Source organism: Lepidochelys olivacea, assembly GCF_965140295.1.
Source record: "Lepidochelys olivacea isolate rLepOli2 genome assembly, chromosome: 2".
NCBI classification, from domain to species: Eukaryota; Metazoa; Chordata; order Testudines; family Cheloniidae; genus Lepidochelys; species Lepidochelys olivacea.
This window is the reverse complement of record NC_140412.1, coordinates 92,362,391-92,385,681: the sequence shown is the minus strand read 5'-3', so window position 1 is coordinate 92,385,681 and position 23,291 is coordinate 92,362,391. Positions and strand designations below refer to the sequence as shown.

Below are 23,291 nucleotides of genomic sequence, written 5' to 3'. Positions count from 1 at the left end.
GTTTGTATTTCTTCAGTTATGTTTAACACCATATGGCGTTTCTCAACATCCAGATCAACAGGAGTAGATATTTTTCCCAAAAAGCATCCAACATCTCTTTTTACTTCATACCCAAAATGTACATTTTCTGCATGGAGAACACCCTTCCAGAGTTCTAGGGAGGGGCAACTATGAAAGCTTTTATATAAAGGAGTCACCTATAATTTTATCATACTATTATTTATCAAGATACCCCAAAGCTATACATTTTACAGCTTGTAATACATAAGCAGCATAAAATAGATTATTCATCCAAAATTGTGTACTAGCTTCTGGAAGAAAGCTGCATGCCGCATAATTCTGAAAATTAACAGCATGTACAACATTTTAATTCTAAACAAAAGTTACTGTTTAAGAGTAACTGAAAACATGAAAATTAGGGTAAGGGTGTCATACTTGTTTTGTTGAGGGGGCCATGTTCCATTTATCATCATGAGGTATGAGTCAGGATATTAATTTACGACTATATATTCACCAGGGCCAAATTAAACATCGGTATTACAGGTCCAGGCCTACAATCCCAATTAAATTTCACAATTGTTAGAACCTGGAGCTGTCATTTAAAAAAAAAACTTCCAGCCCTTATGGTTGCAAATAAAACTTTAAAAGCCCACAAACTACAACCAATCCAGTGATGTCTGCTTGAGTTAGCCTGGAAAAAAATACCTGTGAGAAGTGTGAACTGCCACATTCATCTCAATGCCACAAAACAATTAAAGCTGGTATCTGAAGCAGAGATCTTCTGCTCAAACCAGCAGGGAAATACATGAAGCCAACTATTGCTCAAGGCTCCTGTCACTTGCATATTTGAAAAAAAAAAACTACCGATACTTATAACTGAGGGATACTAGAGTTAGACATTACTGAAACAAGAGCCTACAATAAATTGAGTTCAGGCATTACCTTTTCAGGTAGGCATCTCAAAATATAGCATAAATAGGGGTATATAGAAATGTTAGTTCTCCACTCCCCCATCAAAAAAGTTTACCCTGAAAGAGTTGTTCCAGAAGCTTCGCTGGGAGAAGAATGAATTAGTGGTGAAGTTGAGGGTCTGAAGCTATATTGTTCATCCTCTGAAGATTGTAAATCACATTCAGAAGACGTGGGTTTCTGATCTGTTAACAGAATAACCCCTTGAAGCACAATTAAAATAACAAGATTATTTTCAAAACAGGCCATTCAGGAAATGGATGGAAGCTATACATTTACTTACCAATACTTTTTGGGGAAGTCACAGAAGGCTTTTCAAAAGTCACGTGTTTTACAAAATTATTGCAAGTAGCACTAGCCTCCCTGATTCTTTTTTGCATGTTTCCACCTTGTCTCTCTTCATCTTTGCTCAGTTTCTGTGTAGATTTTGCTTTGGTATGACTTATAGGTAATGGCATAGTAGGCTGCTGGACAAGTTTTAAGCTGTTGGTTGACACTGTGCTTTCTGTAGTTGCTCTCTTCACTGAGTCATTACTTGATCTAGGAACAATGTTGTTCATCACCAGATGAGCTGTTTCTTTATTTTCACTGGAATAGTTAATATGTGAGTTTGTGAGGCTATTGGTTTGGCTAGCAAATTGCTTTAATGAAGCACCTTTGCCTATATACACCATCTCCTTTTCTGTTGCAGGAACTTTCAAAAATCCTTGTGTCTCATTTTCACTAGATATCTTTTCTGTATCTAGTACATTTGAAGTAAGGCTAGTTCTCTTTGGCTGTGGATGTTTACCAGTTATCAAATCAGATGATTTTTCTGAATGCTCAGCCCTGTTTACAGTTTTCTTCCTATTCTCAGGAAAGTTAGATGCACAAGAGGAATCCTGGGTGCCATTTTCTTCATAAAAGCTTTCTGTAAAGTCCAGAAACCATTTCCCTCCTTGTTGCTTCATAAGAAGATTACTATCTAGCAAGTCTGCTGCCTGAGTATCTTGACTTTTATGTGTATACGGTAAAGAGCTATCCCAAATAAGGTCATGGACAGATACATCAGATCTTGTAAAGTTTTCAGGCTCACTTTCATGCCCAGTCGCTTCAGTCTTTTTAAGATATTTCTCTATATTAAAAGCATTATGCTTTTCTTTATTGCTGGATAAAGGCTGATTAATAAAGGAGAGGTCTGTATCTTTATCAGCTTCAGGAAGCAAGGGTTTCTCTCTACTTTTATTTGAAAGCGCCATTATCATAGCAGCTAATTGGAAAGGATCAGCACTAGCAGATGCATTAGCAATAGCTGAAGCAATTGTGCTTATGCTCAGGATAGGATCTGTGTAATCAGGCAGCTTGTCTTCAAATTTGCTCTTATCAAGTCTTTCCTAAAATGAAATAAAGTTAAATACAAGCTTAACCCAAATTTTAGTTAAAAATAACTCAGCCTTAGCCTCCTACAGGCACAGTCGCACCGGTTAGTTAGAACTGGTAGTTAAATTTAGAAGCCCTTTTAGAACCGGTTGTTCCACGAGGGGCAACCGGTTCTAAAAGGGCTTCTAAATTTAACCGGCCAAAAGTGGCGCCTTAGGCGTCAACTCCATGGCTGCTCCAGCCATGGAGCACCCAAGGGGAAAATTTGGTGGGTGCAGAGCACCCACCAGCAGCTCCCCACCCTACCCCCGGCCCCAGCTTGCCTCCGCCTGCTCTCCTGAACACGCTGCCCCACTCTGCTTCTCCGCCCCCACCAGGCTTCCCGCAAATCAGTTGTTCGCGCACACAAAGTCAGGGCAGGCTGAGAAGCAGGTCGCGGCTTCCAGCTCAGGCCCAGGGAGGCAGAGATGAGCTGGGGCAGGGGGGCGGGAGGAGGGCCGCCAGCACCGCAGCAGGTAACCGGGGCGGGGGGGGAGAGGGAGGCAGGGGAACCACTCCCCACTCCAGCTCACCTCCGCCAGCCTCAGCAGGAAGCCGCCACCTGCTTCTCAGCCCTCCCCGGCTTCCCGCCGAGCAGCTGATTTGCGGGAATGGGGGCGGGGGGGAGAAGCAGAGCAGGGTGGTGCATTCAGGGGAGGCAGAGGAGGCGGAGTGGAGGTGAGCTGGGGCTGGGCGCGGGGTGCTCTGTACCCACCAAATTTTCCCCTTGGGTGCTCCAGGGCTGGAGCACCCATGGAGTCGGTGCCTAAGGCGCCACTTTTGATATGATCAGTGGGGGAGTGGCCACTCCCCCTGCTCCCCCCCAGCTATGCTCCCCCACCCCTAGGAACCAGAGTGACCTGCCGGATACTTTCTGGGAGCTGCCCCAGGTTTGCACCTCCGGGACTCCCCACCTCGCCCCCCAGTAGGTGCCTCTGGCTCTTAGGGGTGGGCACCCACTACGGTGGCCCACAAGACCCTCCTGCCCAGTTCTGGGGGCAGTCAGGCGACAGGGGAGGGGGGTGGATGGGGCAGGGATCCTGGGGGACAGGGGTGGGCAACAGCCCTCTCGTGGGGTGAGAAGGGAACCCGTTAAGATTTTGGAAGCTCATCACTGCCTACAGGAGTGTTAAATTTTGCAAGTGACTTGTAAATGACTTGGAATATATTATAAGGCACAAACATCATTTAGTTTGTTTATAAAAATCAATACCATAAGAAGTTAGATCCATACTTCACAAGAGTTTCAGAAAGTGTCTAGAAAAGAGCTAATGAAAGCAACAAGCCGGCAAATTTTATAAGAATTAGTACAGAAGCCACCACAGTTGAAGAACATCCTCTCTGTGCCTCCTATGAATTCAACATAAGAAACCGGTACTAAGATAATGGAGACTGGGACAGAAACATGCCAGTTTACAAGGAAGAGAGGAGAGGCTACAGCCATGATAAAGAGAGATAATCTCTGGATAAAGAGAGAGCCCTAACTGAAGCCAATTTCTGAATACATACTGCTCACCATCAGGCCTCTTTATACCTCTTGTCCTGCCTGAAAGAAAGTTACTTACCTTACTGGAGGTTCTTGGGAAGTGGGTGATCATTGTCTGTATTTGATTGTAGGTGCATATTCACTTCAAGTACCTGGAAACAGAGAATTCTTGCAAGCAGTGTCCATTGGTCCACAGGTGCACCCTTGCTCTCCTCATGCTTCAAACAAAGTATAAAGGGCAGAGTAGACCAACTGCCTCCTCCAGTACCTTCTCTACAGTGAATTCAGGAATGATTGGAGGCATAGGGGAAGGAGGGTGGGTAGTGGAATACAGACAGGGACCACACATCTCGAAGAATCTCCAGTTACTATAAGGTAAGTACCTTTCTCTTCTTTGAGTGCTGTTTCCTATGTATAATTACACTGTGGGTGGCTGAAGCAGTATTAAAGTAGCAGAAGGATGGCAGGATGCAGGCAGCAGAACTTTTTGACAGACTGCTGTCCCAAAGGAGGAGTCAATATAGAAGTCCAGTACAAGAGCATAATGTCTTATGAATGTGTGGATGGAACTCCACATAGCTGCCTTGAAATCATCAAGAAGCTATATCCTGAAGCAATGACCCTGATGTTGCTTCTGCTCTTATAGAATGAGCCCTTACCAGATAAGGGGAGAAAGATGTCACAGCTTGCAGCAAAGTAAGAAATAGCCAGATATCCATTTAAATAGCCTCTGGGAAGATACAGCTTGACCTTAGAGTTGTTCTGCTATGGCACAAAACTGTCTAGGTGATTTTCTGATTGATTCTGACCTGTTTAGGTAAAAAGTCAATGCTCATTACATTACTTCAGGAGGAAATGAAAGTCTCTTCTCCTCCTCAGATCCATCTGGTTTCAGAAAAAAGACACAGGTAAGTGGACTGACTGGTTTAAGCAGAACTCCGAAAGTAGATTGGGGGCGAAATTCAGATGTAGTCATAATGAGATTTTGTCCTAATCGAATGGATGGTGAATCCATCATTAGAGTTCCAGGCTCACCTACACTTCTGGCTGTGGTGAGGCCAAAAGGAATGCAACTTTCATTGATAAGTATGTGACGCAGGTAGCCCCTCTGCAAACTGGCAAAGGGCACACCACAACATAACTTGAAGCAGGCCTGATACACTCATTGCCCCAACTCACTGCTCTCATAATCTGTACCTAAAAAGGTGTCATGTAATGTTTCATATGCAAACTGATAATATGCTAGTCATTATTAATACTGTGTTATGTATATATAGGCAGTGTATAAAGAATTATAGCTGTGAGCTGGAAATATGGTCTTAAAGTATTTGACAGGCAATGCCTAAGCCTAGCCTATCCCAGACAAAGGAATGTTGTTTGGCAGGTTTGACTGTCTCCAATGTAAATTAAGCAAAGTGTGACCAGAGACCATGAAAAGCAGATTTACATGCAAGGTCAACAAAGCCACCAGGTAAACAAGTGGGGGAAGATGACCACTTAATATCAATGGGGGATGGAGACTGCACCCCCAGGAAGCCTTCTTATCTCTTGAAACAGGGTCAATGATCTGGGAAGGTATCAGCAAAGGCAAAAAGCCATTTTGTCATCCATCACTGAAGGGATGAAGGGTGCAGCATCCTTCATATCAATGAAAGTTGGGTCCTCTGGTCTAGAGTAGGAGGGATGCTGATAACAATATAAGTAAGGAAACTGCTTAAGTATTGTAACTTGCTAGAATTAAGATTTAGTCACTAGAAAACATGTTTTGTTTCACTTGTAACCTTTCCTCCCTCTTTCACTCTTCCTTGTAATCACTTAAACCTACGTTCTTTGTTAATACACTTATTTTTGTTTTATTATAAAGCCATCTCAGTGCTGTGTATTAAACCAAATTGTGGGTCTGCAGCCAAATTAACAGGAATGGATGCATAATACATTCTGTCTCTTTGGAAACAGTAAACTGGATAACTTCTGTGAGGGTCCAGTGAAGGACTGGATACTAAAGGGGAGATGATTTTGGCGAGAATCAGGACTGGAAGGACTATTGGTGTCACTCTGCAAGAAATAAAAAGCCTGATGGAAGCCGAAGTGAGGTCACTGTACGGTCAGCAGACTGCTGGTGCCAGGGATCTATGCCAAATCTGCATAGCACAGAAGCACTCATCGTTACAGGGCAGTCAGTGACAACCCCTTACTGGACTGGGTGCAACTCCATTACATGGTGGGCAGCACACCCTGATTGCTGCCAGGTGGACTCATACAGAACTGAAGGACAGCCCAGTCATCTTGAGAGAAAACATATTCACCTTACTTTGTGCTATCTGCTGACTCAGGAGATGCACGTTTCAGCTGTGCCCACTTCCACTCAGCTGAACAGCATTTCCTATTGGAATCTTTTCTACCTTTATACAGTTTCAGAGCCGGAATATTCTAAGGTTGATACCCATTCAAAAACCAAGCCATGAGATTAAACATTCTAGGGTCAGGCTGTCTGATCCTGTTCTTCCCCGCATCAAGAGATTGCAAAAGGACTGGATGCTGATTGAAGGATGAAATGATATTAAAAGGAGAACTGGGAATCAAAATTGTCTGGGACAACTGAGTGATGAGGATGACTTGTCCCTGTTCTGTCAAATTTCTATAGAACTGAATAGGAGCAGTAAGGGAAGAGAGGCCTATTTCAGCTGTCCTGACCAGGGAAGAAGGAGAGCATTGCCTTGAGAGTTTAGACCTAGAGCTTCCCTGGAACAGTAGTTGTTGCATTTCCTATTCATTTGGGAGACTAATAGAACCCAGAAGGGAGGTCCCTACTGAGCAAAGGGAGGTCCCTACCAAATCATGCAGCTCCCACTCATGATCAATGGTGAAATGCCTGCTGAAAGTGTCCGCCAACACACCCTGAACTCTCGGAAGGTAAGTTGCCAACAGGACGATTTAATTCCTAATACACCAATTCCACCAAGTGACCGTTTCTATGTACAGGGGGGATAAATCTTGCCTCACCAGATTAAAAGGTAAGAGCCCCGAGATTAAGAAATACAAAGTTAGCTATTTTCAAGATCAAACTTATTTTGGTTTTTCATTGCTAAACGCCAAAACAACTTTGTTGAGCTGCTAACGACCAAAGTTTTCTTTAGAAAATGTATTTGAGGCAAGACATGCCTTTCAATTTTGAAACTCAAGCTCTAGATAGCAGAGACTAAAGACTGTTTCCCCATCCACCAAAGAGTCAACATATTAAGAAATCTCAGATAGTTCGGGAGTGGGAGAAAAATAAGATGGCGATCAAGAGGCAGCTTCTTTAGTATGAAAGGATCCTGAACAGAGTCAGAGATTGTTGCTGTTCTAGAGCAGATCAGCATCATCTGACATGATCTACTTTACAGAAAGAAAAAATGCAATGGCTCGTTGTGAAAGTTCACATTTGATACCTTATTAATTTTAATTAATAGTCACACCTCAGATGAATTGAGTTTTTCTTATACTTTCATATTATAAATACATGGAGATACCTCTATTTTACTTTCAGTAGCAGTTTGCATATTTATGCTTTTATTTATTCCCGCTGTAGTCTCCATTTCATCAACAGTGAATGTGGCTGACACAGAGTCTGGGTGTTCCTTTGTGTGCACTTCTATGACTTCTATAAAAACAGAGAAAAAGAGGGTTAAGTAGCAGTTACTGATAAACTGTTTAAATACCCATATTCTTGGGATGTGCCCACCCCACCCCTCAAGTTCTGCTAAAAGCAGTGATCATTAGGACCTTGTGTCTTCCTTTGCAAATCCAAACAGTGAGGCCTGTTGGGGCAACAGCCCTTTTTACAAACTCCAGTTTCATTAGGGGGGCTGCAAAAGCATTCCTGGCCCCCCCCCCCGCCCACAATGTACCAATGCCAGAACTCTGCTGCTCACTTTTCCTCCTCCTCAGAAGGGAAAGGCACCAAACTTCCTGACGGGGGTTACAAAAACATAACTTACACAGCATTTATCAAATTTATTTTTTTCCTCTCACCCATTTGCCACTCCCCCCATAGCATCAACCCTTCCTTCCACCAGCATTAATCCAGAGCTTACATCCACACTCTTCTGCCTTCTCCTCACCTTTGGAGCCATTTGTCCCAACCCCGCCCTTCCCTCCATCCCCATCCTCTCGCCCTGCCACAACCATTCTCACCAAAACCTCCACCCCTCCGATGCCACCATCCCTAGCTTCACACCCATCCCTCTACACTTCTTTTGCAGTTATTTGTCTGGTCAGGTGTGTATTGTATGACATACAATAGATGCCTATTTGCATACCAAACCAGATACCAGGTGCCAGATGGTGAAATCTACAAGGAAACCTATAGGAAAATCAGCACAAGGGTATTCTCTTTATGGGTAAGATCAAAGGATTGGTCTGGTATATCAGGTAACACAAGGAAACAGCTTCTTTCACCTAGGAAACAAGCTGATGGCAGGACACAGATTATCCAACAAGTTCTTGGAGTCCACTGGAAATTTTTTTATTTCAGAAGGTGCAGAAAGCAACTGGGAGGGGGTGGGGGAGGCTCTTTTAGATTTGATTTTGACAAATAGGAGGAGCTAGTTGAGAACTTGAAAGTGGAAGGCAGCTTGGGTCAAAGTGATCATGAAATGATAGAATTCATGATTCTAACGAATGGTAGGAAGAAAAACAGAATGATGCAGATAATGGATTTCAAGAAAGCAGACTTCAGCAAACTTGGGGAGTTGGTAGGTAAGATCCCATGGGAAGCAAGTCTAAGGGAAAAAACAGCTCAAGAGAACTAGCAGTTTTTTAAAGAGACATTATTAATGGCACAAGAGCAAACTATCCCACTGTGTACGAAAGACAGGAAGTATGGCAAGAGACCACCCTGGCTTAACCAGGAGATGTTCAATTTGAAACTCAAAAGAAAGTCATACAGAAAGTAGAAACGAGATCAAATTATGAAGGATGAATATAAACACCACAAGCATGTAGGGACAAAATTGGAAAGACCAAGGCACAAAATGAGATTAAACTTGCTAAAGACAAAGGGTAACAAGGAAACATTCTAGAAACATTAGAAGCAAGAGGAAAACCAACGACAGGACAGGCCATTTACGCAATTGGAAGGGGAAACAATAACAGAAAAATGTGGAAGTAGCAGAAATGCTAAATGACTTTTTTGTTTCAGTTTTCACCAAAAAGGTTAGTAATGACTGGACAGCTAACCTACTGAACACCAGTGAAAATGAGGTAGGATCTGAGGCTAAAATAGGGAAAGAACAAGTTAAAAATTACCTAGACAAATTAGATGTCTTCAAGCCAGCAAGGCCTGATGAAATACATCCTAGAATACTCAAGGAACCAACCGAGAAGATATCTGAGCCATTAGGAATTATCTTCAAAAACTCATGGAATACAGAAGAGATTCCAGAGGACTACAAGAGGGCAAATACAGTGCCCATCTATCATAAGGGGAATAAGGACAACCCAGAGAATTACAGACCAGTCCGCTTAACTTCAGTACCCGGAAAGATAATGGAGCAAATAATCAAGCAATCAATTTGCAAACACCTAGAAGATAATAAGATACGTAACAGTCAACATGGATTTATCAAGAAGAAATATCAAACCAACCTAATAGTGTTTTTTGACAGGATAACAAGCCTTTTGGGTGGGGGGAAGTGGTAGTTGAAGTATATCTTGACTTTAGTAAGGTTTTTGATATTGTCTTGCATGACCATCTCAAACAAAACTAGGGAAATACAGCCTAGATGGTGCTACTATAAAACTGGGAGCATAACTGGTTGGAAAACCACTTCCAGAGACTAGATACTAGTGGCTCACACTCAAGCTAGGAGGACATATCAAGTGCAGTCCCACTGGGATCGGTCCTGGTTCTGCTCAATATTTTAATAAATGATTCAGAGAGTAATAATAATAATGGCAGAGAGTACACTTATAAAGTTTGCGGACAATACCAAGCGGCGTGGCGTTGCAAGTGCTTTGGAAGATAGCATTAAAATTCAAAATGATCTGGACAAATTGAAGAAATGGTCTGAAGTAAACGGGATGAAATTCACAAAGGACAAATGCAAAGTAATCTACTTAGGATGGAACAATCGGTTGCACACATACAAAATGGGAAATGATTGCCTAGGAAGGAGTACTGCGGAAAGGGATCTGGGGGTCGTACTGGACCACAAGCTAAATATGAGTCAACAGTTGCAAAAAAAAAAAAAAAAAAAAAAAGCAACTATTCTGGGATTTATTAGCAGGAGTGTTGTAAGCAAGACCCGAGAAGTAATTCTTTCGCTCTTCTCCATGCTGATAAAGCCTCAGCTGGAGTACTGTGTCCACCTCTGGGTGCTACAATTCAGGAAAGATATGGACAAATAGGACAAAGTCCAAAGGACAGCAACAAAAATAATTAAAGGTCTAGAAAACATGACATATGAGGAAAGATAAAAAAAAATTGGGTTTGTTTGGTATGGAGAAGACTGAGGACATAACAGTTTTAGTAATATAAAAGGTTGTAACAAGGAAGAGGGTGAAAAATAGTTCTTGTTAACCTCTGAAGATAGGACAAGAAGCAATTGGCTTAAATTGCAGCAGGGAGGGTTAGTTTGGACATTAGGAAAAGCTTGCTAACTGTAAGGGTAGTTAAGAACTGGAACAAATTGCCTAGGGACATTGTAGAATCTCTGTCACTGGGGGGTTTTTAAGAACAGAGGTTAGACAAACACCTATCAGGAATGGTCTAGTTATTATGTAGTCCTGCTTTGAGTGCAGGGAGCCAGACTAGATGACCTATTGAGGTCCCTTCCAGTCCTACACTTCTGATTCTATGCCTTGTTTCATAAAAAAAATGATCACACAGCCTGCCTGGCTGAAAAGCACTGGAGAGCAATACTTAATTAATAAGATACTCTCATGTCTAATACAGTCTAGGCACCAGAATGAGAGTGATTTCATTTTACATGTAACCCTTTGTTTCCATTTTACATGTAACCCTTTCTACTTGCCATCACAGGAATCTCTATACTTTGTTAATAAGCTTATTTGTTTTCACTACAAACACATCAAAGTTTTGTGGAGCTGTGATCTGAGGTGTCACCTGTAAACTGGTTTTTACAGCTTCTTTGGAAGCAGTGAATTGGTAAATATTGAGAGTATCCAGTGGAACAGGGGCCAGACACTCTTGGGCAGTGGTCCCCAACCTTTCTTGCATATAGCAACAGCAATAGCATATTGCTATTCCCAAAAGACTCTGGCAGGCACCAAACATCCCGCTGCTGAAATGCTGCCACAAGCAAGCAGCAGTGATAAGAAGCATCGCCACCAAAATGCCGCCAAGAAACAGCAACGCTTCTTGGCGGCACTTTGGCAGCGGGGTGTCCTGCGGGTGCACAACAATGCTCCAACAGGTGCCATGGCGCCCGCGGGCACTGCGTTGGGGACCCCTGCTCTAGGGAGATACTTGGAGAGCTTGGTGGTTAGAGTGTGCCTATCACTAACCTGGCGAGAGAGAGAGAGCAGGGCCTGCATAGACCTAGAGGGGCTGCTTGTATTGCCTGTGGCTGGTGGCGAGATGCCTCACAACCCTAGATACTCCTGGGAAGCACCACATTCCTTTCTCTCCCCCTCGCACCCCAGATCAGGCTGTGGTGGGGGTGCTGGGCTTCTCTTCCAATCCAAGTCCAACACCTCCCCCCCAACTCCTTTCCCTTCTCATTCTTTCTCCTCTTTTGAAAAAGTACAACTCCTCTCACCCTCCATTTTGCTCTCATCTACCATCCATCCAACTTCTCCACATCATCCATCCTCTGATTAACACCTGGCTCTCTTTTCCTCTCCGATCTCCCATAGTAACCCTCAGGGACACCAACTTCCATTCAACCCCTCCGCTACTTACTTTCTCACCCTCATCTCTCCATTCAACCTGCAATCCTCATTCAATTCCCATGCTCACTAAGAAGGCTGTTCACTTGGCTGGTTCTTCACCAACCATTGTGCACTCTCTCTGCTACAGAATTTACCTTTTCTGACCATCACTTGGTCTCGTTCAGCATTGCTCATCAGCCCCATCCCCTCCTCACAACCTGTCACTCGGCCTTTCCATGATTTCCAGTCCACCAGTATTGATTACTTTCTTGTGTCTGCTCTCAGCTCTCTCCTCCCTTAACACGATTGTTGAGTCTCTGTATGCTTCTCTCCTCCACCCCTGACTCTTGCCCCTCTCCCGCATCACAAGATGCAAACCTGCCAATCCCCAATACTAGCTCACCCCCATCTGCTTCCTATGATCCTGCTCTCACACTGCAGAGCATCCCAACATCCAACTGACTTACACTACAAATTTGTTCTCTCCTCCCTCAGTTCTGCTATCTTCCCTGCTAAACAACTCTTTCTCCAATTTAATTGAATCTTACCACACAATACCAGTTTGGCACAGAGGCCCATTGGTGCCAACTGGCAAAGGGTTCACTGTTCTTTGGAAGTAACTCCTATCTCAGACCTGACAAACTCACTACACCCAAAGCACCACTGTCATGGTATTCATCTATAAAGGGCAGCATGTCAGGTCTCTACTGAAGTTTTGTAACTTACCGATACTCATCATTGTGAGATGTGTATACAATAATATAACTATGTTGAAAGTTACGCCCTATAATACTGAGTGAAAGTAAGTCATCAGGGAATAAGAAGTCTTGTTGAGGGCCCATTCAGGTAGGAGGGAATTGTCAACCCTCCCTGACTAGCTGATTACATAATGTGGTGTTCAATTGTTTACCTTTTCACCAACCCAGAAAAGTCAATGGAAAACCATCAAAGACAAACCATAAACATCAAAACCACTTGGAAATGAAAATGACATGGAAGTGATATGACAGCAAGGGGACTGCCCTGTCTGTGAATGAAGACAGAACACTGACTCAATATATCATAGGATGGAGAAAGACCCCCTGGAGCCACTCACCGAGAAGGTATCTTGCTAACGCCAGGGTGCTTCATGAAAGAAGCTGTGCTCCTAGCTCCTTTGAGCTAGCAAACATTGCAAAAGACTGAACTTTGGGGTGAGAATCTACTTTAGGAGATAGGAAAGGTAACTATTAATAAGTATAGGCCCTAGTTTTATGATTTTGTTTTGTACATAACACTGTTTCCATCATTCACACTTGCTTTCACTTAATCTCTATTCTTTCTCAAATAACTGTTCTTTTGTTTTACTAAAATTGAACTCAACTGTTGTGTGAGACCAAGCAGCACTGGACTAAGGGACTTTAGGAATGGAAGTATGGGATTTCTGTGACTATCCAGTGATCGGGGCTGAATATCACAGAGGAACACTTAAGTAGTGTCCACAAGGGTGCATCTACTCTTAATCTGCAGGGTAAAGGCAGGGCTCTTATAGCCCAGAGGAGAGTGCTTGAGTGGCTGACAGTCTGGTTGTGTTACAGAGACAACACCTCACACTGTAGGCAGGTGGCAACAAAGTAAATCTCACTCTTTGGTACCCTGAGAAACAGCACACGCAGCCACCTTTTGACTCCCTCTTCAGACCCTCTACTCCTCCTGCTTGCACTTTTCTCTCCTAACAGGATCTCACGTATATCTTCCAAAAGAAAACTGACAAAAAACATTCCTCCCTCTCCTCAGCTTGCCTTTCCTTCTCCTCCTCCAACTCTCTCTTCTCCCATCATGGATGCAGAAGTCAGTCTGCTCCCCTACCCTAACCCCTTCACTTCCTGCAGTGACCTCACCCCATCTCTAGATCTCCCTTGTGCCCTCTCATATCCACTCCCTTACTGTTCTCCTTAAGCTCTTGTTTTCCCCTGGCTCTTTCCCCTCATAATACAGGCATGTTCTAGTCTCTCTCATCTTAAAATCCCACCTTGGACTCCACTTGCCTCTCCAACTACCACCGCATCTTCCTTTGGTATCTAAGCTCATTGAATATGGAATCTACAATCACTATCTGGAGCTGCTCTCTTGCAGTTCCATCGTAGACGTTCTCCAATCCAGCCTCCACTTCCTGCACTCCACAGAAACCACTTACCAAAAATCACTAATGACCTCTTCCTAGCTAAAGCTCAGAACCAGTTCTTCATCCTCGCTGACCTGTCAGCTGCCTTCAACAACTCTCATCATACTCTTCTTGAAATCTTTGTCCTGGTTCTCCCTCTCTCCAATCGCTCCTTAGCATGTGCTTTGGATGACCCTCCTCATGCTCCAGCTTTCCTTGTAGGTTTCACAGGACTCTGTCCACGGTCACCTTCTCTTCTTACTCTACATCTTACCTTTGAGTAATATTGCAACCACAAGTTCAATTACCATTCCTGTGTGGACAATTCACTGATCTGACTCACTGCTTCAGATCTGTCACCTTCTGCACAATATAATTCTTGGTCGGTCTCTCAGACATCTCCTCCTGGATTCCTAACTGCCAGCTTAAGCTCAACATTGCACTAAAACAGCTCCTAATCTTGTCCCCAAAACCCTGCCTGTTACCTCCTCTCGATCACTGTGGACACCATCATCCTGCCTATTACTCAGACATTGCCATCTTCAACTGACGTCTCTCTAAGTCCTGTGTCCTTTCTGTATCTTGCCAATTCTGAGTAAAATCCTTTAGACATGGCCTTTCTTATCTACCTACACAACTAAATAGCTCTTACCCAAATTCTTATCTTGCATCTTGATTACTAAAATGTCCTTCTCCATGAACATGACAAATCCAATCTTACCCATCTCATATCCATTCAGAACGCTGCAACAAAGATAATTTTCCTAACCTGGTGCTTTGACTATTCCACCCCTCTTGAATCCCTCCACTCCCTTCCCTTATTTCCATATCACATCAAACACAAGCTACTTGTATTCATTTTCTAGGCCCTTCACAGTCAATCCCCACCATATCTCTCATTTGCTATCGAACTGTCAATGCTCGCTTCTGATCAGTCCATGATGCAGCCTCCTACAAACAAGCAGCTTCCTGCTTTCTCCCATGCTACCCCACACACTTGGGAGGTACGTCCTGTAAACATCCACAAACCTACGTTATCTACCTTCAAATTCCTTCTCAAACCTCTACTCTAAGAATACAATTTTTTTAAAAGCATAGGAAAACACTTTTATTAGCTAACAGCTCAAAGGCAGTTGTTTGGTTTCCAAGTCTGTGTCCCAAGAAGGTGCTGGTTCACAAGAAAAGATCATTCAAAAATCTCTCTCCATAAAAGGAGTAGTAAAAAGATGGAAGAACCATGCACTGGAGAGAGACGGGTACAGCTCCAACTGAAAAGCCAATATTCAGACATGCTTGAAACAGCATTGAAAGACAACCAAACTGAGTAAAACCAAAATGAAAGGAACTATGGAAATCAACAGAACATCTGCAATAAAAAAGTTGCACCTAAAGATTTTTGTTATTGAAGGCTTTTAACTATGCAAAAGAATTATCTTGAACTTCCTAAGGTGACTCAATGCCTAAACTCAAATCACTGTTCACGCCACTACAGTGGTTTCAGATCGAACCACAGAATAAATTGTTTCTAAGAGCAAAATCATCTGGTAGAATTGGAAGCCAAACTGGAGGTACTGAAACCATGACAAAGGGAGAATTAAAAAGGACATTCAAGTTAAAGCTATTAATGTCCCATGAGCTTTGTCTTGTCAGATCTTCCTGATGATCCTTTCACCTAGATGTATAGCCAGGAAAGCATATTAAAAATCCTGCTACTGTCCAGGAAAAAAGGAAGGTTGGTTTTAGCCTTTGCATTTGAAAAGAGTGAGAATTTTAGCTACTTTTCCTGCTGTTGAAGAGCCTTCTGGGCAGTAGCCAGCTGGGGCTTCAATCATTGTCCGTATTGGTGTTTAAGAATGTGTTTATCTGACCCAATAGTCCTTTGATTGAGAAGGTGTGTATGTTGGGCCTGGACCAGGCTACTTCCTCTCCTGCCATCAACAAGGAAGGAGGAAAAAGAGAAGGCACAACCTGCCTCACTAATTCCTGAAAAGTCACCAAGGCTCAGATTCATAGTATACATCATTTTAGTTCATTTCAACACATCAGTCTCTCACTTAAAAAAATTAAAATAAAAGCATGGCTAGTGGTTCATCAAGTCCATTGTTCTGTCTGACAGTGATCAGTACTAACTGCATCAGTAGAAGGTGCAAGAAATCAGAGTGAGAAATTACAATACTCACAGAGGAAGACTCCTTCTTATCTCCCATTGGAGGTTGGCTTATAATTGAGGCTTAAGTATTTATATCCATTCCAAAAGCAAGAAATAGCAAGTCAAAACTTTTCTGTGACCATGGAAATAAAGTCCTGGGTAGAGAAGACTAACTTTCAAGAGAGTTCACATAAAGGATACAAAAAAGAGGGAGTTCAAGTCCTCCTCCTAGTTCTCCACTGGCCCAGAAGGTGTTTTGTGCTTGCTAGATACCCAAGAATCCACACTGTACCTGTAGAACTTGAAGCAAGAACTTCATCCAGTCAGGGAACACCTTTTTTGTGTTGGAGTTGCAGTTCTTCAGGCCAGGGTGGGCCCACAATGTGCCAGTCCAACTTAGCCCTATACCAGTGTTTGGCTGGCAGGGAACAGGCAGGGCATAATTCACCCATTGTAGAACCTGTAAATGCTGTTTCACATAGGAATACCACTTGAATTTAAGCCAGGTGTTTGCAGGACAGCGCTGCCATGCCTGAATGAGCACAAAGGAGTCCAGCAGGGAGGCACCGCAGCAGCAGATCCGATGCACGTACTATTTATCCAATCCAGAAAAAGGAGGAGGAGAAGGAAGATTGTAAATCACAACTTCATGTAACAAAAATAAAAATTTTAGAACAAAATGGTCAGGAGAAACTGACCAACTTGTTCCACTGCCAGAACAGAAAATCTGGGTTCCTGAACTGAAGGGCAGAACTTAGTCCTGAAGCCTCCAAAAACAACATTGGACCACAATTCCACAGGTCACAGCATTAGCACAATGAATGAATGAGAGAAACTGTGCAACAGAAAGTAAGTATCACTGAAAAAAGAGAAGTGATGAAGGTTTTAGATTAGTGAATCATGTTGTTACTCATGTTCGCTGGCTGACAGCTCACAGTACTAGGCCTTGTGGATTAAGAGGAAATCAGAGTTGTTTGGGGGTGGAGATATTAATGTATGGTACTTAATTTATTTCCAACCCTAAACAGCAAGTAACAGGATGTGTTGCCGTAAAGTAGGCCTAATTGCTACAAAGTTTACTTCATTATAACACACATGCTAAATCCCCATAAGGGCACTTTAAAGAAGTCAGTGGTAGGTTTCTGAACCTGGTAATTTAGGGCAGTTGAAATTTATTAATTCAAGCTGGTGGACTCTAGATGTGTATTTTTGCCAGTTTTCCCTCAAACGGCCCTCCTATATGAGTTACAGAATTAGTTTAGAATAGTTGTTTGCTCTCCAACGTGGAAGCCAGAGCTGTCACTTGATGATGGTACTGGGGACCACAGCTCTTGTTGCAGAGAGCATGACATCCTTAGAACCATCATCAAAAAAAATTCATGTTGTCGAAAAGTCTGATATTGGAGCTTTTCATTGGTGCACACGTCCGTGGGTTTTGAGGTCAACGCACCAGAACAGAGGCCCTGTTAGTGGACCTCCCAAAGAGTACTGTAGCCAGCACTGCTTCAAGAGAGATAGAGGATGCTTTCAAGTCCTTTTACAGTGTGCTCTTGATCTTTTGGTCAGAGGTTCTTTGGGTTAGTAACTGCTGCATGGGAGACTGCCATATCTTGTGAATGACAAAAACAGATGCCACCAACAATATGGAGTTTATTCCTGGATACGTTCAAATTTCAGGGCTTTTTGGCAGTCTCTTTCCTTCACTTAGAATTTTCCTCTCTTCCTATAAGACTTATTCCAATGAAGCATGGAAGGGAATAATAAAGTTCACAATAGTTTTCTTTAGTTTTGATTCACTTTCATCATTTCAATAGCTACTATGATTCTCCTGGTCATTTTCTCAAGCAATTTCGGAGAGTGTGGGCGTGTTGTTTATTGGGTTCCTCACCTTTATGGTGGGATTCCAAAAGGGTATTGTCTTCCTGAGAGGAGATATGTTTTTGGCTGACATTGTGCTGCTCCTGGTGAAAGGGGCTGCAGAGGGAAGTATTAAGAGGAAGTTTGAGTGCTGCACCATGACAAAAAAGAGTATGAAACTTCTTGAAGATTCTGGAGGCTTTTCCTCCCCTGAGCTCTAACAGCGTAGGTCTCTGGGACCTTAATTCTGCAGTGAGGAGGGAACCTGAGGATGCCTGACTCCCCACTCTGCTCCCCAGACAATTATCTATTTTATTAGATAACTGAATTATGGGATTTTTTCCTTTAAGGGTGATGTCCAAAGTAGGTTCACAGAAATGTCCCACACCCACAACATTTACCCTCTACTCACAAGCAAAAGCTTGTTCTTCCCACCACTTCAAAAAATTGAAGTAAACAAATTACTGCAAGTTCTAGGTTATGACCCTCACCCTTACCTTGCCCACCCAATGTCTACTGTCTCTCCAGGTAGGGACCTAGTCTTGTATTCCTGTACAAAAGTAGACATCTAGATGTTGTGTAAATAGTATTTAACTAGTAATAGGCTAAATAAGTGCTAAGTGTCCCAAAGTGATCCGCAAGACTTGAAAATGTAATTTCCTGCAATTTTCCAGTGTTCATGACAGATGCTGACATGGCCAGAACAAATCAATTTTCTCTCAGGCATTAGAACCTTATGTAGTCCTTATAAAGATTTTATGTTCTTTAATCTTAGAAAAGAAAATAACTATTGGTGAAAAACATTTCAGTGATTGCCCCCTTTGACAATTCATTCATAACAGTCTTCACTAATTTTAATGGTTAGGAATATTCACATATAGCTACCAATTCTCTAAATTGATCCTGCTATTTTACCCATTTTATAGTACCTGGAAAAAACGTATCAGAAGTCTGTGAACGCTCAGAGTTGCCTCTTGATGCATCAGACTGCCTCAACAAAGCTACAGGTTGCCTTTTCTCTGGAGATGTAATATGGTAACCAAAAGATGGCTGTAAAAAATAAGTCAGTGATTTTTTTCCTCAAGTATTGTAACACCCTAAAAATTGTCTGTAGAGTGCTTAGGTAGCATACAAAAAAAACCACACTACGTAATTTTTCTCATCGTTAAAACATTTTTGTTTAGTTAAACAGATTTTTCTCACTCTACCCCAAAAGAGGATAATCGCCACAGACCTCCAATAATCCTCTGTATCTGGCCTACTTTTACTACATACTATAGCCCAGGAGTGGGCAATAATTTTCACAGGAGGGCCACTCCACAAATTTTGGGAAGTTATCAGAGGCCGCACATTTCTACTTTATTAATGGAGGGGGTGCCGGGTCTGGGAGGGAGTTTGGGTGCAGGAGGGAGCTCCAGGCTGGTACAAAGTTTTGCGGTGCAGGAGAGGGTGAAGGGTGTGGGTTCTCGGAGGGAGTTGGGTGCAGGAGGGGGCTCCAGGCGGGGGGTTGGGGTGCAGGAGGAGTTGCAGTGTCTGGGAGGGAGTTTGGGTGCAGGAGGGGTTGCAAGGTGCAGGCTCTGGCTGGGAGGCACTTACCACAGGAGGCTCCCAGCCTATGGCATAGCAGGGTTCAGGCAGGCTGCGTGCATGCCGTGGCCCCAAATCATTCCCAGAAGCATTTCTGCACACCTCTCAGGGGGAAAGTGGAGCAGCAGGTCTCCATGCACTGCCCATATCCGCAAGCACCGCCCTCACAGCTCCCATTGGCCAGTTTCTGGCCAATGGGAGCTGTGAGGACAGTGCTGAGGGCAGGGGTAGTGAGCGGAGCAGCCTCCCCACCCGCCAGGGACACGCAGAGTTATGTCAGCAGCAGCCAGCCACTTCTGGGAGCGGCGTGAGGCCGTGACAGGCAGGTAGCCTGCTTGAGCACCCCGCTGCGTAGTGAGACTTTTAGTGGCCCAGACTCTGAAATTGCGAGGGGGCAGAGGAGGCCGGACAGAAATGTTAGATGGGCCAGATGCGAACCGTGGGAACGTATTTTGCCCACCGCTGCTATAGCCCAATGTACAATATCACTTCTTCAAAAGGTGGAAATTGAAACCCACTGGTAGTCAAAGTGGCCCCTTAAATAAACACAAGGCATACCCTATACCCGCTCTCTAATAACTCCCAACCTGGGAAACAAAACTCATCCAATATCTCTCACATGCTAGAACAGAGTATCTAGAAGATCAGACTCTTCTGGAAGCATTAGTTACCAATGCAACAGAAGAATAAGAGTTCCAGCTATGGTCCTCTTGTCCTTTCCTTCAGTTCTTTGCATGAAAATGCTAGTCAGCCACATACCCTTCTCACATCAGTGCCTCCGCCAAGACAGCCAAGAGCTTCTGATCTCTGACCAAAGAACTCCCCCAAAGACAAACGTAAGTAGCTAGCATCTTTACTAAGATCAGATGTTGTATGGGACGCTCTCAGCAGGTTATAGCTATTGGCAGATTTCCATGATGTATCCTCTATTTCAGATGTATTGTGCGTGTCTATTTTCTCTTCCTGTGAATAAAAAATCATTTTGAAAGTTGTTCAAAATAAATAGATCACCCTTCTGCAGTTCTCAGAAAGTTAACTTTTTATAAAGTCACTAACCTGCAAAAACCTGTGATCCCTCTCAAATTCTTCTTGATCTTGTGCAATCTTAGCTATTGCTTCAGCTTTAAAAAATGAAAATAATTAACTACAACATAGCCATTGATATAAAACCGATTTGAAATTAAAATTTCTAAGTTTGCAGCATTTTTCCAAGTCAATGACAGATGCTTTATACTAAAGCATGTGTAACTATGCATACAAGGCAGCAAGGGCCAGATTTACAAAGGTATATAGACACACAAAGATGCAAGTGCGAGATTTACAAAAGCCCCTGCTTTGAATACCTTTGTAAATATAGTCCCTACTCCTTAAGTGTAAAAAAATTAAGCTTTCATTTTAGATGTAATTTAGTCGTCCTGGCAGCTAAAAAAGCCATAGCTGTCAATACTTTTTTTGACAGGTTTCAGAGTAGCAGCCATGTTGATCTGTATTCGCAAAAAGAAAAAAAAGAGTACTTGTGACACCTTAGAGACTAACAAATTTGAGCATAAGCTTTCCTGAGCATCCAATGAAGTGAGCTGTAGCTCACAAAAGCTTATGCTCAAATAAATTTGTTAGTCTTTAAGGTGCCACAAGTACTCCTTTTCTTTTTGCGAATACTTTTTTGGTACAGTGTCTGTAGAAATAGGCCCTACAGTGTTGAAGACTATCTCAAACAGGCCTCTGAACTAGGTTTTGACTTTCAAACCCATGTATCCTCCATGAAAATTTTTCAAACTTTTAAAATGCCTCCCATGAATTAAAGGATTTCAGAGTTGTAGTGTACCAGTTTTTGCAACACCCATATACAATAACCAATATGGTAAATTTAACACAGCTTTATTTTTCAGATGTACATGCTTGAATTGCACTGCATTACTATTATTACAAAATAATAAATGCGTTGGTCCCTACAATAAGCAGTTGTGACTGAGAACATAGGTCTATCGTAAGGTTACCATGCAAGCTTACTTGTCTCCTAGTACATGTGCATTATGATACATTGTGTGATCATAGAATTAGAGACTGTAACAACCCTGTTCATTCAGCGTACAGAATGAATTGAGAATGTTACAGGGCTGTGTTGTGAAGTAAGGCTGTTTTCCACATGACCCTTGACTCATTTGAAGCAGAAGTTGAAAGGTGTTTAGTAAATGAACAAGGGGAACACCAGGTAGTACGGGGGGGGGGGAGAGATGATCTGGTGGTTAAGTACAGAACTGGCAACTAGGATAACTCCTATCCTTGCTCTGCCACAGACTTCTAAAAATTAAGTCACTATAGCAACTACTTTTGAAGATTCTAGTTAGTTTTGTGTTCCTACAATTCTGTGCACAACACTTAGACATCTAGGACCTTGCTTTCGGAAATGCTAAGCATTCAGCCCTGAAGTTTATAGGAGTTGCAAATGCCCAGTACCTTTGGAAAAAGCATCCCCTAGAGGTCAAGTTGTGCACCCAAAGTTAATGAATGCTTACAATTCTGCCCAAGTCTGTTTGTACTCTGTTCCTGGCTGCAAAATAAGGATATTACTTCTATTAATTACCAAAGTGATGATAAAAAAATAAATGGTTTGTGAGACATTCACTCTGCTGGTGACCAAAATAAGAATACCCGTGCAGAAATAAAATATTCCACATTCAGTTCAACATTTGACTGGCACGTAGTAAATATGACCATCCACTGAATAAGGATGCAGCAGTGAATGTCAGCCTCATCTGCTGAGCACCATATATCCCAGGAAGTGAGTAAGGGTTGTGTCCTGTGAAAAAGGACTCATAGAACTAAGACCATCTGAATGCACGCACACTCAAAAGGGAAAGCAATTAAGGTTTTTTCCTAACTTAGAAATTGACTTTGCAACCTTTAAATATTTAATAAAGCATTTAGTAAGAAATTAGAATATATACAGTTCAGAAAATGCAGCTTCCTATAGAACTACGGACGTTAAAAGGGAGAAGAAACATTTTGCAAGAGAGTTTCCTCTGGTTTTGGGAGACTTCCATATCCACAGGGTGATACAGAATGACTATAATAGCCTCTCTGTGGGATCATAGGGTGGCAGTGACCAATTTCCAAAAGCAATTTTGTTCTACACTCCTGTACCATTGGGACATCCTGTCTCAGTTCACTTACACAACAGTAATCAGACATCTGTGAGAGAGTGAATAGATCCTTTAAACCACAATCCTCACTGGAGGATGGAGGGAGAAGACATGGGAAAGAACCATTAGCTATATCTAAGGCTAAGATTTTGTCTTGGTTATTTTTAGAAGAAGTCATGGCCAGGTCACAGGCAACAAACAAAAATTCACGGAAGCCGTGACATGTCTGACTTTTGCTGCTGTAACTCCATAGTTTCTCCCATCACAATGGTGGCTGGGATCTGTGGGGTTCCGCCTTCCACCTAGGGCATCTGGGAGCTGCAGGGTGAGCATATTTCCCAAAGAGAAAACGGGACACCCCAGCTGATCGCTGAGGCATCCCCCTCCCTCCACATGCGGCTGTCACCCATCACTAGAACCCTGAGGAGTACCCCTTCAGGCGTCTGTCACCTGTCTCTGAAACTTTGCAGGGGGCCCCTGTCACTTGTCGCTGCTGTCACCGGACCCCAGCCATGGCCCCACTGGCTGTCACCTAGGGTGACCAGATGTCCCAATTTTATAGGGACAGTCCCGATATTTGGGGCTTTTCTTATATAGGTGCCAATTACCCCACCCCCCACCCCGTCCCAATTTTCCACACTTACTATTTGGTCACCCTACTGTTACCTCCAGAGTCCTCCAGCC

At 43.0% G+C, this 23,291-nt stretch overlaps 1 protein-coding gene across 1 annotated transcript in view; it reads right to left on the bottom strand.

Moving 5' to 3' along the window:
• CEP192 (centrosomal protein 192) overlaps positions 1–23,291 on the bottom strand; it is a 192,224-nt gene that overhangs the window by 108,308 nt on the left and 60,625 nt on the right. The window contains exons 14-19 of the mRNA XM_084619054.1: positions 20,521–20,585; positions 20,224–20,427; positions 18,807–18,927; positions 7,366–7,496; positions 1,253–2,342; positions 1,028–1,154 (exon numbers count right to left, since the gene is read on the bottom strand). Of these exons, the coding sequence (XP_084475180.1) occupies positions 1,028–1,154; positions 1,253–2,342; positions 7,366–7,496; positions 18,807–18,927; positions 20,224–20,427; positions 20,521–20,585 (1,738 nt within the window). The remainder of the gene's footprint in view (positions 1–1,027; positions 1,155–1,252; positions 2,343–7,365; positions 7,497–18,806; positions 18,928–20,223; positions 20,428–20,520; positions 20,586–23,291) is intronic.